Genomic DNA, 18,207 nt, shown 5'->3' on the forward strand with positions numbered 1-18,207 from the left:
GGCAAGTGGGATCTTCCCGGACCAGGGCTTGAACCTGTGTCCCCTGCATTGGCAGGCAGATTCTTAACCACTGCGCCACCAGGGAAGTCCCAACTAGGTTACTTAATTCTGACCTAAGATTGAATCACTACTGTATCTATGAAATTTAAAATATGCACACACCAGGGCTTCCGTGGTGGCACAGTGGTTGAGAGTCCGCCTGCCGATGCAGGGTACACGCGTTCGTGCCCCGGTCCGGGAAGATCCCACATGCCGCGGAGCGGCTGGGCCCGTGAGCCATGGCCGCTGAGCCTGCGTGTCCGGAGCCTGTGCTCTGCAACGGGAGAGGCCACAACAGTGAGAGGCCGCGTACCGCAAAAACAAAACAAACAAACAAACAAAAATAATATGTACACACCAAGCCATATATTTTTAAATTGCCCTTTCTGACAAATATCATATGATATCGCTTGTACATGGAATCTAAAAAAATGGTACAAATGAACTTATTTACGAAATAGAAATAGAGTCACAAATATAGAAAACAAACTTACGGTTACCAGAGGGGAAGTGGGGGAGGGATAAACTGGGAGATTGGGATTGACATATACACAATAATATATATATAAAATAGATAACTAATAAGGATCTATCGCATAGCACAGGGAACTCTTCTCAAAACTCTGTAATGACTTATATGGGAAAAGAACCTGAAAAAGAGTGAATATATGTATACGTATAACTGATTCACTTTGCTGTACAGCAGAAACTAACACAACATTTTCAATCAACTATGCTCCAATAAAAATTTTAAAAATTTAAATTTAAATTTAAAAAAATTTAATTTCCCTTTCTGAATATTAATTATTAAACGAGACCAAAAAAATGAGTCAAAAGAGAAAACAGTCTTTTAGAAACAGGAAAAAAATGAAATGTAAGTTTCTACTTTTAAAAATGTTAACTTTTTAAACAGAAGCTTAAATACAAAAAAATATGAATTTCTTAAATAGAAGCAAAAGAGAGAAAATGTTAAATTCTTCAGAAGCTAGTTTCCATATAGCTTATAGCTCTCCTCACACCTCAAAGGAAGTTTCCTGCAAAATATTTTCATTTGAAAAAAATTTCCCTAAAACTGTTTTGCTAATTGCAGAAACAAAAGAGCAGAGCTTCTCCACTTACATAGGTGTCATATATGTCACATATTAACCAGTACCTGTTTGGGAGATAAATTATAAATAGTTAGCAGTCAGTCTGTGGGCAGTTGAAGAAGACTGGAGATAAATGGAGATGACTACTGTAAAGGGCCTGTGGTCCTTTGTAAATGTCTCCCTTAGGAGTTCAGTTCCCAGGCTGAGCCACTTTCATTCTCTAGGTGCTGTATGGATATTAAGAAGTTAGGGGAATCTGGCCACAACACATGACCCAATTTAACAGCAACAATTTTACTTTTGTATTTTCTTCAAAGAGGAATGAGACGTTATGCAAGTTATTATTTTCTCTCTTCTATGTGCCCTGTCATTTTATTTTTAAGGAGACATTCTATTCTAAAATCCTGCACCTGACAAACTTCACCTCTAAAGTATTCATTCTATAAAAGAAAAAAAAAAGGGACTTCCCTGGTGGCACAGTGGTTAAGAATCCGCCTGCCAATGCAGGGGACATGGGTTTAAGCCCTGGTCCGGGAAGATCCCACATGCCACGGAGCAACTAAGCCCGTGCACCACAACTAATGAGCCTGCGAGCCACAACTACTGAGCCTGTGCTCTGGAGCCTGCAAGCCACAATTACTGAAGCCCATGCGCCTAGAGCCCGTGCTCCACAAGAGAAGCCACTGCAATGAAAAGCCCATGCACTGCAACGAAGAGTAGCCCCCGCTCGCCGCAACTACAGAAAGCTTGCACTCAGCAACGAAGACCCAATGCAGCCGAAAATAAATAAATAAATAAATAAAATTTAAAAAAAATCTGAGTCTCTATTATGCATATAGGTCGTTAAACCATGAAATTAATGCCTTTGATCCTACCTTTACAGAGTTCACTGCCAACATGGGAAAAGAGCCACATAAATACATTCAATACAAGGTCAGAAAACCGTAAAAGCACTGCCATCTGACAGGATCAGATAAAGAACTACAGGCATCAGAAGAATATTTCTCCTGGGCCAATCAGAAGGCTCTGTAACAAGAGGACAGCATTTCAGCTGGACCTTGAAAAGACAGGTAGGACTCACATATTTCAGAGGCTTGGGAGAAAGGCTAACCAGGTATACCAGCCAGCTTAAAGAAAAGGGGAAACAGCAAGTAATCCAGTTTGGCTGAAATAACAAATTTTTAAAGAAAAGTAGGGTTACAAGGCCAGATTATTTTGAAAAGCAGACCGAAGATTGGATTTTACACTGTAGGCAATTAAAAAAGCCCTAGGAATGCAAATGTAATACAATCCAAACTAGTGACAATGTAAAGATCAAAAGAAACAAAGACTGAATGTACACTACATAGCATTCATTCCCCATTAAGTCCTTTTCACAACTCCTAACTGAAATCCAGGACTTAAAAAAAAAAACTAGAAATCTCTAAAACTTAAACTACAGTAAAAAACCAATTTCTTTCCAAGATCAATTTCTCCTCCTTGGCTTCAAATACACAGTTCTCTCCCTTATATAAAATAAATAAAAACAAAAGATCCTTATGACTCTGCTGTCTATATCAACCATCCTCCTTCCTTATGTCTTTCACATCCCATCTCTCAAACAAATGGCCAGTACCCAAAGCCCAAAGGACACCTTTATTTCTTCACTACCCATCCCTAATTTCCGTTTCACCCTCACTCCTCTGATCTTTATTAGAGCACTTTCAGTAACGACTTCCTTTGCAAAGTCAATAGCCTGTTTTTTCTTCATTCTCTTTGAATCCTGAAGCTTTTTACACTACTGCCCCTAAAAATTCTCTGTGCCTTTTCTTTAATCACCATTGATTGCACTTTCCTAATTATCCTACCTCTGATGGAGCTTCCCTTGACTCCTCCTCTTCCTCGCATTTCTCAACTATGAGTTTCCCAGGCCTCAACTCTAGTCCTCCATTCTGTCCTCTCTACACTCTCCCTCTTGGTTAACTGACCTCATCTCAAATCTTTAACTAACTTTAGCTAACCTAGTTGTGGTCCCAGGATGTATTCCTGTAATAAGACTAGATTGAACCCTATGAAGTTAGGTTTGAAAATGCTTTTTAAGATATTAGGCCTTAATATTTTTAATGTATCAGTGCTTGTGCTAATCAGTAGCATAAGTAAGAGCATTCACTCTCTAAAACTAGCTTTTACTTCTAACAGTAGTATTTTTGCAAGCACTTTCGAGAAATGAATGTAAATTTCTGGGCATTTATAAAATCAGAGTGTACAGTCAAAGGTTTAAAAGTTAAGGCTGTCAGGCAAGGCGTGAAGATTTAGTCAAGTTTGGAAGGTCAAGCTAGACAATTCTGGGCAAAAATTAAGACAAGGAAATAACAAAAGGTCAAGCACTGTACTTAGGCCAAAATGTGTGTATAACCAGGTTGAAGAAACAATTAACAAAACTTTGCTACACATGTCTTATTTAGGTCAAGAGTGAAGCCCAAGCCTGAAGCCCTCAGATAAAGGGAAGTGAGCGTGCCTGGCAGACTTGGTGTGCAGTAAGAAAAACAGATAACCCACCACTAACAGCCCCTCCTCAGGCATTTTAAGGTAGAAAATTTTCCTGTGCATTTAAAAACAAAACAAAAACGAGACAATGACTAGGACTATCCACGATTATGAGGGAAACTGCCTTCAAAAGATTAAAATACAGTTATTACGAAAAATTTTAGCCTTTATTCAAGTCACAATTTTTCTTGTTTTGTGGTAAGCAGCACTGGACTATGAAACTTGTGACTAAACGGAGATGACCTTATAACACATTTCAAAGGCAACAATAGAAATCAATGACAACTTGCAAACTAATATTTCTATTTCTTTTTATATGGCATTATTCAAACATCTCCATAGAATTCTTACTAGGATATCTCAAAGTTTAAATGCTGTTTAAATCATGAAACAAGAAAAATCTTTTTTGTGGGGGAGGGGAAAGATAGGGATGGGGGATTAAGAAGTACAAACTACTATGCATAAAATAAATAAGCTACAAGGATATACTGCACAGCACAGGGAATAAAGCCAATATTTTGCAACAACTTTAAATGGAATATAATCTCTAAAAAATACTGAATCACTATGTTGTAGAGCGGAAACTAACATAATGTTGTAAATCAACTACACTTCAATTTTTTAAAATATTAAAAAAAAGAAGAAAAATCTTATCTGCAGTGAGGAACTCTGCCTGGAACTGGTCTGGGTCTAAAAATTTAGAGAACAAATAACTTGCTTCTATATTGCATGTAGCAATTTTCAAAGCATTTTCACATATATTACCTCACTGAATCCTTAGAGCAACCCTGTGGAGTATGACAGGCATAATAACCATTGTACAAAATTCAACACTGGGACTAAGACAAGACTAGGTCACAGTTAATCAGAGATGAAAATCACCTTCAAACTAAAGACTTCTCAATTTAAAGAAACCAGAACATGGGACTTCGCTGGTGGTACAGTGGTTAAGAATCCACCTGCCAATGCAGGGGACACGGGTTCGATCCCTCGTCCGTGAAGATCCCACAGGCCGCGGAGCAACTAAGCCCGTGTGCCACAACTACTGAGCCTATGCTCTAGAACCTGTGAGCCACAACTAATGAGCTCACGTGCTGCAACTACTGAAGTCCACGCACCTAAAGCCCGTGCTCCACAACAAGAGAAGCCACTGCAAGGAGAAGCCCATGCACTGCAACGAAGAGTAGCCCCCGCTCGCCGCAACTAGAGGAAGCCCGCGCACAGCAACGAAGACCCAACACAGCCAAAAATAAATTAATTTAAAAAATAGAAAGGAAAAGAAAAAAAATAAATCAGAACAGAATCAGATCCTATCTTAGGATTTCAAATAAAATTTAATGAGTGGCACTGACAGAACTGAATACTTTGAGTGATCACTTATATTCAGTATAATTTATAAACATGTAAAAAGCAATTAAAACACACCTCTACTTTAGTGCATTTTTTAAAAATCCTTTAGTGGTTCTTCATTATCAAACCTGGAACTCCAAAACAGAGATTATCAAGTTTTCTTACCAAGTTAGGGTGAACCGGACCAATCAAGAAATGGGATTCTCTCTTAGGTCTCTATTTGGCTGCTACATATTCATCGGTCTAATGTCTTAAAAGTATTTTCAAACCTAACTTTTTCATAGGAGCTCAATCTAGTCTTATCACAGCAAATGAGTGGGTCTGATTTATTTTAAGCTGTGGCCCTAATGAGATCTACTAACAAAATCTGAGAGGTAATTCATTGTGAGCATCATGGGAACTAACTGTGGATTTTCCCTGTAAAACTGAATTTGGTCACATGGAGCCCCTCTAGACATCTAAGAGGTTAAAATTCCAGAAAAGGAGCACTCTGCCTCTAACTCTTTAAGTGAGGATTAGAAAATATGCTATAGAAACTCAAAGTTGCAAGCGTTTCTTGATTTATACATACAACAAATAAAACCACTCTTTTCCTCTAACTCCTAAGAAGGAACCATTAAACTCCAGAAAATATATTATAGAATTTTGAAAATAAAATTATACTTATGGCTCTATTGTCAAGGACAGCAATCACATAAAGTTTCAGGTACTAAATGTAGCCAACTAAAACAGCACTTCATTAGACGTTTTCTTCTTAGGGCATCCTTGATTTTTCATGAGATGCTTTGATGAAACAGGTAAGAATGATGATAACTAAATAAGTTATTAATGTTGAAGTAAAATACAATTATACAGAACTACATGACACCTCAATTCAGTGGCATTTATCATCTCTAAAATAAATGACCACAGAAATCTATTTTGAGAAATGCATGAACATTAGGCATTTTAATTCATAGTACTACTTGATAAATTACAGGCTGATATGGTTACCAAGTCCCCAGATCCCCAACACTGAGGAAACATAAGAAACATTGAGGAAGGTTATTTCAAAACAAATTCATGGTCTTATCTTTGGCTAATTTTAGCTTGAATCATGTATCACCAAAACATTATTATCTTTTTTTTCAAATTTACTTATTTTGGTTGCGCCAGGTCTTAGTTGTGGCAGAAGGACTCCTTAGTTGCAGCATGCAAACTCTTAGTTGTGGCATGCATGTGGGATCTAGTTCCCCGACCAGGGATCGAACCCATGTCCCCTGCATTGGAAAGCGGATTCTTAACCATGCCACCAGGAAGTCCCCAAAACATTACTATCATAGCACTTTACAGGCAAAACATGTTTTAAAAATAATAAGCAAATCTAAAGTCTATAATGCTAGACACACATTTTCAAGTAAATAGTTTCTCTCTGAAAAACTTTCACCAGATGCAATGATCACAAGACAATCAGATATGATCATAACAGATACAGTGATACATAACAGAAATCCAAAACCAGATATAACTTCCATTCATTCTAGAGATCTGCTTTGCTTTTCATTCTCCAGTTTAGCATTATTTGCAAATATCTGACATTGACAATGTTCACTGTCACACAACATATCACCTCAATATAATGCAGTCCTTAGAACAGATCTTCAGACAGGCAGCCCAGGGGGAGGCATGTTCATTCACTGTTCAGTAAATATTTGCCAAACCACCTATTATATGCCAAGCACTGGACAGAGCACTAAAAGAGAAAAACTTTTACCTCTGTGTAACCTGTAGTTGTTTACTATCTGTCATCCCTCAAAAACACATACAAAATGAGGCCATGAAGAGCCCCACTAATGAATTTGGATTTTATTCTAAATGTGGCCAAAAGCCATTAAAGAGTTTTAAACAGAGGACTGACATGACCTGAGTTAGGCTGTCAGAAGACTACTCAGGAGAATGGATGGCCACTGTGCGGAGAATGGAGGGAACCAGTGAGGAGGCTAACAAGGAACTCAAGCAAAAGAGGGCTGGCTTAGAGTAGTGACTGTGGACAAGGAAGCAGATAGATTCAGTGTTGGAATCTTGGTGTGCAACGGTCTTGACTTAGAACCGTTTTTCTATTTATATCCTTGGGCAAGTCACTTACACTCTCTGAGCCTCAGTTTCCTTACTGAGCAATGATTGTAAAGCCCCAGCACACAGAAAACACACAATAAATTATGATGATACTACTTTGGTAATGAAATCCATGTGAATGAGGTTCACATGGACTGACTTCCTTTTCCCCCTACACAGCAACATTCACCCTAATATAAGTAATTTTTACCAAGATTCAAGTGCAGGTATATACAAGTACTGCACTGACTCCAAGAAGAGAGAAGGTACTATTTCTCACAGAACTTACGCTAAAACAACTGCTCATAAACATACATTGAGCAAGGTGTTTCTCTCAAATTAATAAAAGTCTAGTTTGTACCTTCAATGTGTGTTTTCATATGCATGCTTTTATTTCCTCAGTCTTTATGAATAAAAAGGATACAAGCAGAATCTTGTGGTTAATCGTGACCCGTGATAAAGACTGTGGTGTTACTACCAATTATTTTAATTTCTTCTGTCAATCGTTTTTATTTAAAACTATTAAGGGATGGTACCCTTCACTCTTACAACACTGAGACACCAGGAAACTAAGTTACCAAAAGCTCTCTTTTGTAAGTATATGTATTACAAACACTCATCTATCTGTAGCTTCCTCTTACATTTAATATTCTTTCAACAAAGGATGAACCACACTGAAAACCTATCATATTCAATTGTTCAGTATTTACTAAGCAGGAGCTATGGGCAAGACAATGTGCTAGGCACTAGAGGAGGACAAAGGTTAGTATAACTGCATCCTTACCCTCAAAACACTTACCATCCAGTGAGGAGACTAGGTATTTACACTTGAAAAGGAAGAAGTGAGGCAGACAAAACAAGTGTCAAAAACAAAGAGCTGGGACTTCCCTGGTGGTGCAGTGGTTAAGAATCCGCCTGCCAATGAAGGGGACGCGGGTTCAATCTCTGGTCCGGGAAGATCCCACAGGCCGCGGAGCAACTAAGCCCGTGCGCCACAACTACCGAGCCTGTGCTCTAGAGTCCTCGAGCCACAACTACTGAAGCCTGCGCACCTAGAGTCCCAGGCTCTGCAACAAGAGAAACCACCGCAATGAGAAGCCCGCGCACCACAACAAAGAGTAGCCCCGTCTCGCCGCAACTAGAGAAAGCCCATGCACCGCAATGAAGGCCCAACGCAGCCAAAAATAAATAAATTTAAAAAAAAAACAACAAAGAGCTTACTTTCAGTTGGGGTGGTCAGAAAATGCTTCAGAGCTGGGTAACAGAACTTTGATAGAATTTGCTAGGAAAAAAGCAGGCACAAGAAACCAGAGAACAGCATGAACTTCTGTGTAGCGGCTTTTTTTTTAATCTATCTATTATGAAAATGTTTAACATGTAAAAGTATACAGAATAAATGGACTCACCACTGAGATTCAACAATAATCAACTCATGGCCAATCCTGTTTTATAATTTACATGTCTTACTCCACAAAAATCCTAAAGGAACCTATTTTCATATGTTCCTACCTTCTTCACTGACTCCATGTCAGACATATCCATACCACCACAGTAGTCTCCACAAGGTTGATTTTCCTAAAGACCACATACAAATAAAGTGCAAACCTATTTTCAAAAAAATCAACTCTTGATTGTTGATCAAACCAAGGGAACAGTGACAAAGATACTGCAAAATGGCAGACAATCCAAAACCGTTTACATGTACTTTGGGCATACCTTTTCCATACTTATATTTCAATGAGAATGAATAAAATCATGGAGAATTCATGCCAAACAACAACAAGAAGAAAAAGCCCCACAGTTGAAGTATCTTGGACAAATCATTTGGGCGCCTGAGCCTAAGTTTCCTCCTCTGTAAAATAGGGAAAGATCACCTACCCCAGGGACTTGTGAGAAACAAGTAGGTGTATATATTAAATGTCACATGGATAGTTCTTTATATTATTGCCTGGTTGACCTGGGAAGAACTACTCAGGAAGAAAGCTGCCTGGCTTCCCAATCCTTTCCCTCCATACACCACCCTCTTCCAAGATGCTGTAAAAACTTTCTCCATCTCAAAACATGCTAAAGGTGAGGAGCTAAGCATTCTGATTTCAAGAAGCTTCTTTCTTTACCTGTAAAGCAAACTAAGGGACCTGAGATTGAAGGAAGTATTTCAGGAGGATAAATCTTATAAACTGTCAAACTTCACTAAACAACCCTCCTTTAAGTAGCAGAGCCATCCAACATCACACAGTGTGTCGCCAACCTACCTAGTAAAACACTCTCATTATCCCCAATTCTTGGCCACTGTGCTTACTCTTTGAACCATCCACAGCCTCTCTACAGCACAGTACAAACAGAAGGATCGTCATCAGGACTCTCAGCTGGGCCAGAGTGTTAAGACGCTCAAGATGAGTGAGTTAGCACAAGGCACGCAGGGGCCCCTTCACTTCCTTTCTTATTCTGTCCATAAGAAAGCTCTAATTCTTTAGAAACATTCTAATCCTGTGTTCCGAATCCCCTGCTACAGAGAGGCAGCTCACTGTTGCTCAAAACAAAGTAGTTTAAACGTCTTTTAAAAATACATATGTTGTCACAACTTTTCACTAAGATTTTAATTCTTGCTTTAGCATTGCTTTCTCTCAATCTCTCAGTTTTCTTCTTTTTGAGATTGTATATACATCACTGAAGTTCCCTTTTGAATTATCGTCTTCAATCACCAATCCTCTTCCCCTATGTGAAGACACAATGAGTTCCTGACTTCTCATAACCCCAACCACCACAAATCATCCACTCAGTTAAAGCCTTCTACCCAAGGCCATTCCTTATTTTCAGATATTACCCATTTCTTTGCTGTTTCCCTAAGATAATTATAATATACTAAAACATGGCACCTTACAGTTTACCCTGTGCTTTGTAAAGTTATTCATTTAATCCTTACAGCTTATGAAAAAGGTAATCCCCCTATTTTATAGGTAAGGAGAAAAGAATGGAAAACTTACTATCTTGTCTAGTTGTAAAGCGAGTTAAGTGGTGAACCCGACATCCAAACCAACTCTAAACGCCATGCTCTTCCCACTCTACTATGCTCTTTTCTAAGAAGGGAAAGCCTCTACTTCTATCCCAAACCACATTGGCTTCACAGAGTAAACCATCTTCGAACAATCGCTCTAGACTGCAACCAGATTTTCCATCCCTGCACCTACCATCATCCCATTTCTTGCTTCCTCCCCACTTCACTCCTCAACGATACTATCGCCATTCCTTCAACTCCCTCCTGCAAATATTCCACCTCTGCCTGCTAAAGGGAGGTGTCTCATCCCCCTTTCCCCAAACCACAGCACTCCCTTCTCAAGATAGGTATGTTCTCATTCCATAAACTACATAGTACGCTTCTCAGTCCTTAACAAGATATATTATAACTTTAAAAAGTCCCATTAAAATGGACATAACTTGTAGATTCTCCATCCCCATATGTGACCCAGGGCACCGGGCCACTTCATATTCTACAAAACAGGATACCAACCCTTACAAAGATTCTGCCCAGGCCCCACTGTCACCAATGACTTCCTGTCCAGAATCTAGTTATCCAAACAGTCTCCCCTTCCAACCTCTTCACCAGGGTGTCCCTCCAGGGTTCCCAAGACTCTCTCCTTCCGTAGCTTTCCTCCGCTCACACCTGGGCCTCTGCCCACCTTACCAACTCTCCATTCACTCCCCATCCCAAGGCAGTCCCAGTAGAGGTGGCTCCTCCTCTCTCACAACTTCCAAGTTCGGCCTCTTATCACCTGTTCTCAGAAGATGCCTCTCAGCTGCGTGGCCCACCTTTACCCCAGCCCACCCCTCTCCACCTTTTCCATTGCTCCTGCCCATCAGCCACCCCCTCAGGCCAGTTCCGGGGTGCCCGCGGAAATCCACTTCCCTTCCGTGGGCTTCCCACCCCGGAGTCAAGCTCCCCTTCTCCATCACCTGCTCCGCCCATGACCAGATGACATCCGCCGCGGAGGCCTTCTCCTCCTCCAACCCCCTCCTCAGACGCTGGGTCCCCGGCCGCTCAACGCCTTCCCCGAGCGCCTGCCGCCCCCTCCGGTGGGGGTGAGGGGGGCGTGCACCCCTATCCCGCGGCCCCCCCAACAGGCACCTGTTCCTTCTCCTCTTCCCCCCGGGCTGGCCTCGCCGGCGCCCCGACCTCCACCCTCGCCGCGCCCCGGTCTCCCGGAGCCCCGCACTCACCACGAGTAGGTCTGCTCCGCCATGGCGCTGACTCTGGAGGGCTCCGCTGCAGGATATGACCGGGCCCGGCGGCGGGGGAACGAACGGACGGCGGGCTCGCTCAGGCCGGGAACGGAAGGCGCGGCCCGGCGCTCGCTCGCTCGCTCACACCGCGGGCGGGCGGGCCGGGAAGGCGGCTGGCGGGGAGAGGCCGGGCTCCGAGGCGGCCCCGCTCCCTGGGCCCCGGGGCGGGGCGGGCTCCGCTCTCGGCCTCCCTCACCGGCGGCGGCGGCGGCGGCTCCGCTGCGGCTCTGAACCCAACATGGCGGCGGCGGCGGCGCTGAGAACAAGGGGGCCCCGGGGCGGGCGAACGGCAAGAGGGCCCCGCTCTCACTGCGCGCTGGGCCGCGGGAGCCCCGCGCTCGTGCGGCGGCGGCGGCGGCCGGAGGACATGGCCAGCGGGCGGAGGCGGAGGCGGCGGCGGCGGCGGCAGCGGCTGAGGGGGGCGCTAAGCGGTGAGCCGAGGCCGCTCGCTCACACCCGCGAAGGGGAGGTGAGGAGGGGGCGGGGGCGAGCCTTGGCCCTGCGCGGGTCACGTGTCCAAAACACGCTCACGTGATGCGCGCGCCCCGCCCCTCGCGCCGGGCCCATGCGCGGAGACGTCGGTTCCTTAGTTCGAGGCGACAGTTGCTCTCTCGGCTTCTGGCTGTTCGGCCGCCTCCCGCCGCTTGGTGCCGCACCCTCCCAACGCGGAGCGGTCGCCTGGGACCCCCCCCCTCCCCTTACCCTTTCTGAGGGGCTGCTGCAGCCAGCTATTCAGGGGCCCCGATGCGCGTCTGTTGGCTGCCACTCAGCTGTCACCCATCAATCAAGAGTCTGCTGGCCGTGGGTTCCCAGCTGTCAGTCAACTTGTCAGTCAGCAGGCGGAACGCTGCATGCCTTCATTCGTATGTTCGTTGGTTCATTCATTCGTTTAGCAAATATTCCACGCAGCCAGCTTTTATTGCGCCCAGACTCTGTGCCAAGTCCTCTGGGGCCAAGTCGAATACACCACACTTGCCTTCATGTAATCAGTCAGCAGATATTTACTGGGTGCCAACTATGTATCAATTCATTCTGCTGGGTCTCTGCCCTCTGAGAGCTTACGTTCTAGAGGAAATGACATAGATAACCCAAGCCAACAAATAAGTGAAGATCATTTCAGATGCTGCTAAGTTTTATGAAGATTATAACACAAGGTAATGGGACAAAGAGTGTGTAGGGGTGGGGCCTAGTTTCTATAGGATGGTGAAGAAGACCTGGTGGAGGAGGTGACATCTGAGGATGAGGAGGAGCTGACCACGCAAGAGCAAATCTCAGGGAACAGCCCATCTGGAGGACTGGAGGCAGGCAAAGAAGTAAACTTAATAGAGCTAGACCCAGAGACCGACAGAGTGAATCTGGGGCTTAGGAGGAGAGAGGAGGCAGAGATGAATTGAGCCCAGGGGCACTGCGGAATACTTTTCCAGGAGCTGATGAGGCAGTCTGAAAGAGTGAGCGGCTTACTAGGAGAAATGACATTATAGAAAAAGAATGACATGAGGAAAGGCCCAAAGATGTGAAGGCTTGGAGTGAGCTTGGGTCCAGGAGAGGGATGGATGATTCCTGCTGGAGAGTGTTGAGAGACTGAAAAAGTGCTCTGAGGCCAGAATTTGAAGGGCCTAGCTAAGCCTCCCTGCCACTTACTATGTTCACGAATGAAAATGAGCAGTGCAGCTCCAGGTTTTAGAAGCATGCCTGGGCAGCAGACACACTAGACTTCCCAGACCCCCGTTCTCCACAGGGAGCAGAGCTGGCACACCTGAAACCAGCATACTCAAGATCCTCTGCAGCTGGACCAATTTCAGGCCAGGATCTAGCGCTGCTCCAGTTTCCCAAGACCTGCCCAGCCTTACACCACGGAACACCAGGGAACACCACGCCCTGAATCTATCTCCAAATGGATCAGTTAGCCATTGCCCATACATCTGCCACTTGCCCATTCCCCAGGGGGAACCCCTTCATGAGAAAACCAAGTACACTTTTCCTTCAGAAGCCATCTCTCCTTCTTCCTCCTTCCCCCACTGCCAGGGGCTAGGACCAGCCAGGTTCAATGTGTTTCCTGAAGCTCCACCAGAGAGCCCTGGAAAAGGGCAAGATGATAAGATCAAGGTTTCCCCAGAGGGTTAGAGGCAGGGCCCCAAGAATATACCAGATCACCAAGGGCCACTCCCCTGACCATTCACAGAAAGGTAACAGCCTGCAAATATCTGCCCAGCTCTAAATGGCGCTGAATGTGGAGATATCATGGGAGACAGGAAAGCAAAGAGCCTAAATTTTTTTATTTCATTTAGTTCTTACAGCTTTTCCAGGTGCTCTTACAGAATGTCAGCTGTACGCGTGAATGTGATATACAGTCATTCTGAGTCTCAAATGGGTGAGGCTTCAGGCCCCATGAGAAAGGCCAGAAACTATTGGCACAAATGGCTTTGGGAGGTGCAGAGTCTCCTTCCCTGGAGAGCTAAGAACAAAACAGACCAGACATGTCACTAATGAAACAAAAAGACACACTGAGGCCCTGGGCAATTCACCTGGGCTTTCGTTCCCAGTGAGTCAGAGAAGGCAAAGCCAAGTGCAAACTTGGTATTGGAGGGATGGAACAGGAGGTGCTGAGGGAAGAAAGTCAAGGCCTTCCCAGAAGCAAAGGGACCATTCTTTTGCACTGAGAAAAATATGGTGGAAGAAAGGAGGGAGAAGGGGTCTGGGTGAAGGTATGGGGTCCGAAATGAGAAGTAAGGTTTTCTTCTCTCCGTGTAAACCAGAGGCCCTCCAAGCATCTCTTGGGAAGACATGTGAACGCAGACCGTATAAGAAGCCAAACAGCATTTGGCAGAGCTGGGAGGTATCCAGGCCATGGAAAGCCTGTGTGCGTGGTCCAGGCAGATGGAGTGTGAGCCCAGAAACTGGTGGCTTAAGTGTCTCAGGCTAAGGTTGCCCAGATGTAGAAGGCACCTCCAGGTCCTGGTCAGGACCTCTGCAGGCTTGAAGTCCCCTGGAGAAGGCCAGGCTGAAATAAATCTCAAGTCTGTCCATTGGCTGGAGGCCACCCAGCCTGGGGTACTTGGGGAGTGACTTTCAGTCCCTCTGCCAGCAGCACTCAGCTCCAGGCTGGAGCGGTCCCAGGTGGTATCTATGGTACCTCTGGGCCTCAGCCGGGGAGTCAGGTGTGCTTGGCAGGAGACACAGGCACAGGCTCCCCCCGGGAGGGGTGCCTGGCTCCCCCCACTGACCCCCAACCGCCACACAGGTGGGAGGGCCACTGCTTGTGAAATATTTGTTGAAAGCAGCAATGGAAGTTCCTCTAATTATCACCACGGTAATTATAGGACTGCTCCTTCTACCAAGTGTGTTCAAAAGAGACTTGGTGAGTCTCCCCAGGACATGTCATCTGCCTCAGGTCCAGGCTCCAGGGAGGAGGCATTGCCAGGTTTGAGTGGGCTGCTTAGGTGCTGCTTCTGAGAGGGTCAAAGGCTCAGGTCTGACTGGTCCCCACCTGCCTCTGCAGCCCATTTCTCACCTCTATGCAATACTCCCAATACACACACATACACACACACACACACACACACACACACACACACACAAACACACGCACTGAGCCGCTTGCAGCTTCCAATGGGCTATGCTCTTCTTTGCTTCAAAATCTCTGCTTCTCAACTGCTGCTCATTAAGTTTGAAGCTTGGCTTCTATGTCCCCTCCTTCAGGAAGTCTCACTTGACCAAACCTAGGCTGGGTTAGGTACTCCTCCCCCACGCTCCCACAGACCCCTGAATTTCCCAGTGTCTTAGCACTCAGCACAGAGAATGGTCACTGCCTGTTTACTTGTCATCTTCTCCCTCTGGATTGCGAATGCCTTGTGGGAAGGGACTGTGGCTTGTTGTCAGTTCCATCTTCTGTGTCCAGCGCAGAACTCAGCTCAGAGAAGCTCAAAGTTTGTGGAATGAATGCTTGAGTGAGCGAGAAGGCAAACCAGGTTTCGGAACAACTGGTTCTGCCTGATAGTCCCATGATTCTGTCCATGATCTCAAATTCAGCACCCTCTCCCATCCCCCACGGCCTCTTCCCGGCTGAGAAAGAGAATCCTTAGGGGCAGAGAAATCTCTGTTAGAGACATTATAGGAAGAAAGATGATTGGAGGTAAGGTACATGGTAAGCTTATCAGGTATCAGCTCACTTGCAGTCTTTGATCATGAGGGTTTTTTTTTTCCAAAAAAAATACTTTACTTTTTAAGAGCAGTTTTTTTTAAAATATTTATTTATTTTGGCTGCGCCTGGTCTTCATTGTGGCATGTGGGCTTCTTAGTTGCGGCATGTGGGATATAGTTCCCCGACCAGGGATGGAACTCAGGCCCCCTGCGTTGGGAGTGCAGAGTCTTACCCACTGGACCACCAGGGAAGTCCCTTAAGAGCAGTTTTAGGTTTACAGAAAAATTGATGGGAAAGTACAGAGAGTTCCCACATACTCCCTCTTCCCCAACAAGGTTTCCCTTATTATTTACATCTTGCATTAGTATGGTACATTCCGTACAATTGATGAGCCAATAATGGTATATTCTTATTAACTAAAGTCCATAGTTTACATTAGGGTTCACTCTTCGTGTTGTACATTCTATGGGTTTTGACAAATGTATGATATGTATCTACTTCCACAGTGTCATGCAGAATAGTTTCACTGCCCTAAAATTCCCCTTTGTTCCCCCTATTCATCCCTCCCTCCCTCCCTCCCTCCCTCCCACTAAACCTCTGGCAACCACCAGTCTTTTCACTGTCTCCATAGGCTTGCCTTTTCTAGAATGTCATATAGTTGGAATCATACAATATGTAGACTTTTCAGATTGGCTTTTTTTTCACTTAGCAATATGCTTTTAAGTCTTCTCTGTGGGACTTCCCTGGTGGTCCAGTGGTAAAGAATCTACCTTGCAATGCAGGGGACACGGGTTCTATCCCTGGTTAGGGAACTAAGATCCCACATGCCGCGGGGCAACTAGGCCCACATGCCACAACTACTGAGCTCACGCGCCTCAACTAGAGCCTGCGTGCCGCAAACTACAGAGCCCATGCACCCTGGAGCCTGTGTGCCACAACTAGAGAAGAGAAAACCCACAGGCCACAACTAGAGAGAAGCCTGCGCACCACAACGGAGAGCTCGCGTGCCGCAATGAAAGATCCTGCATGCCTCAACGAAGATCCCGCGTGCCACAACTAAGACCCAATGCAGCCAAAGGAAAAAAAAAAATCTGTCTTTTCGTGGCTTGATACCTTGTTGTTGTTGTTTTTTAATCACTGAATTATATTCCATTGTATGAATGTACCAGAGTTTGCTTATCCATTCACCTATTGAAGGACAGCTTGGATGCTTCCAGGTTTTGGCAAGTGTGAATAAAACAGCTATAAATATTCATGTGCAAGTTTTTGCATGGACATAACTTTCAATTTATTTTGGAATACCATGGGATTTTTTTTTTTTTGGTCTGTTTTGGGTCTTCGTTGCTGCGCATTGGCTTTCTCTAGTTGCAGCGAGTGGAGGCTACTCTTCGTTGTGGTGTGTGGGCTTCTTATTGCGGTGGCTTCTCTTGTTGCGGAGCACAGGCTCTAGGAGCATGGGCTTCAGTAGTTGTGGCATGCAGCCTCAGTAGTTGTGGCGCACGGGCTTGGTTCCTCCATGATATGGGATCTTCCCGGAATAGGGATCGAACCCATGTCCCCTACATTGGCAGGCGGATTCTTAACCACTGAGCCACGAGGGAAGTCCCACCATGGGATTTTTAGAAGAGTGTTGTTTAATTTCCAAATATTTGGGGCTTTCCCAGCTATCTTATTGTTATTAATTTCTAATTTAATTCTGCTGTGGTCAGAGAACATATTGTGTAAGATTTCAACCTTCTGAAATTTGTTAAACTTGTTTATGGCCCAGCATATGACTTATTTTGGTGAATATTCTATGTATACCTGACAAGGATTTGTATTGCATTATTTTGGGATGTAGTGTTTTATAAATGTCAATTAAGTCAAGGTGGTTGCTAATGTTGTTTAGGTCTTCTATGTCCTTACTTTTTCTTTTTTTTATATACAGCAGGTTCTTATTAGTTATCCATTTTATACATATTAGTGTATATATGTCAATCCCAATCTCCCAATTCATCCCACCACCACCACCCCTGCCATGGGTTTTTTATCTAATAGTTGTATCAATTATTGAGAGAAAGGTATTAAAATCTCTAATCAGGATTGTGAGTTTGTTACTTCTTCCTTTAATTCTATCTGGATTTCATGTGTGAAGCTCTATGATTAGGTTAATACACACCTAAAACTGTTATATCTTCCTGACGAATTGCCTCTTCTATTGTTGTAAAATACCTCTGTTACAGTCTTTATTTTGAAGTCTACTTTATTGGATATTAATAGAATCACTCCGGCTTTCTTATGATTTGTGGTTTTATTTTTCTATTCCTTTACTTTCAACCTAAACGTGGCTTTGTATTTAAGGTATATGTCTTGGTTGGACCTAGACATTATCATACTAAGCGATTATCATACTAAGGAAAGTAAGTCACAAAGGGGAAGATAAATACCATATGATATTGATATCACTTACATGTGGAATATAAAATACGACACAAATGAACATATCTACGAAACAGAAACAGACTCACAGACATAGAGAGCAGACTTGTGGTTGCCAAGCGGGAGGGGAAGTAGGGGTGGGAAGGATTAGGAGTGAGAAGGATTAGGAGTTTGGGATTAGCAGATGCAAACTATTATATGTATAATGGTTAAACAACAAGGTCCTACTGTATAGCACAGGGAACTATATTCAATATCCTGTGACAAACCATA

The 18,207-nt window shown here is 44.1% G+C and overlaps 1 protein-coding gene across 5 annotated transcripts in view; it reads right to left on the reverse strand.

Annotated features, from left to right (window-relative positions):
* The window catches only part of SPPL3 (signal peptide peptidase like 3), a 122,064-nt gene extending 105,990 nt beyond the window's left edge, over positions 1-16,074 (reverse strand). For 2 of the 5 annotated variants that reach the window (XM_019950205.3, XM_033837052.2), the window contains exon 1: positions 11,313-11,852. In XM_019950205.3, the coding sequence (XP_019805764.1) occupies positions 11,313-11,335 (23 nt within the window). In that variant the 5' untranslated portion in view covers positions 11,336-11,852. Of the gene's footprint in view, positions 1-11,312 lie in introns of all 5 variants that reach the window. The other 3 variants (XR_012325206.1, XM_019950204.3, XM_019950203.3) reach the window with 3 other exon arrangements.
* Between the last annotated feature and the right edge of the window lie 2,133 nt (positions 16,075-18,207).

Source organism: Tursiops truncatus, chromosome 13, assembly GCF_011762595.2.
Source record: "Tursiops truncatus isolate mTurTru1 chromosome 13, mTurTru1.mat.Y, whole genome shotgun sequence".
Classification (NCBI taxonomy): Eukaryota; Metazoa; Chordata; class Mammalia; order Artiodactyla; family Delphinidae; genus Tursiops; species Tursiops truncatus.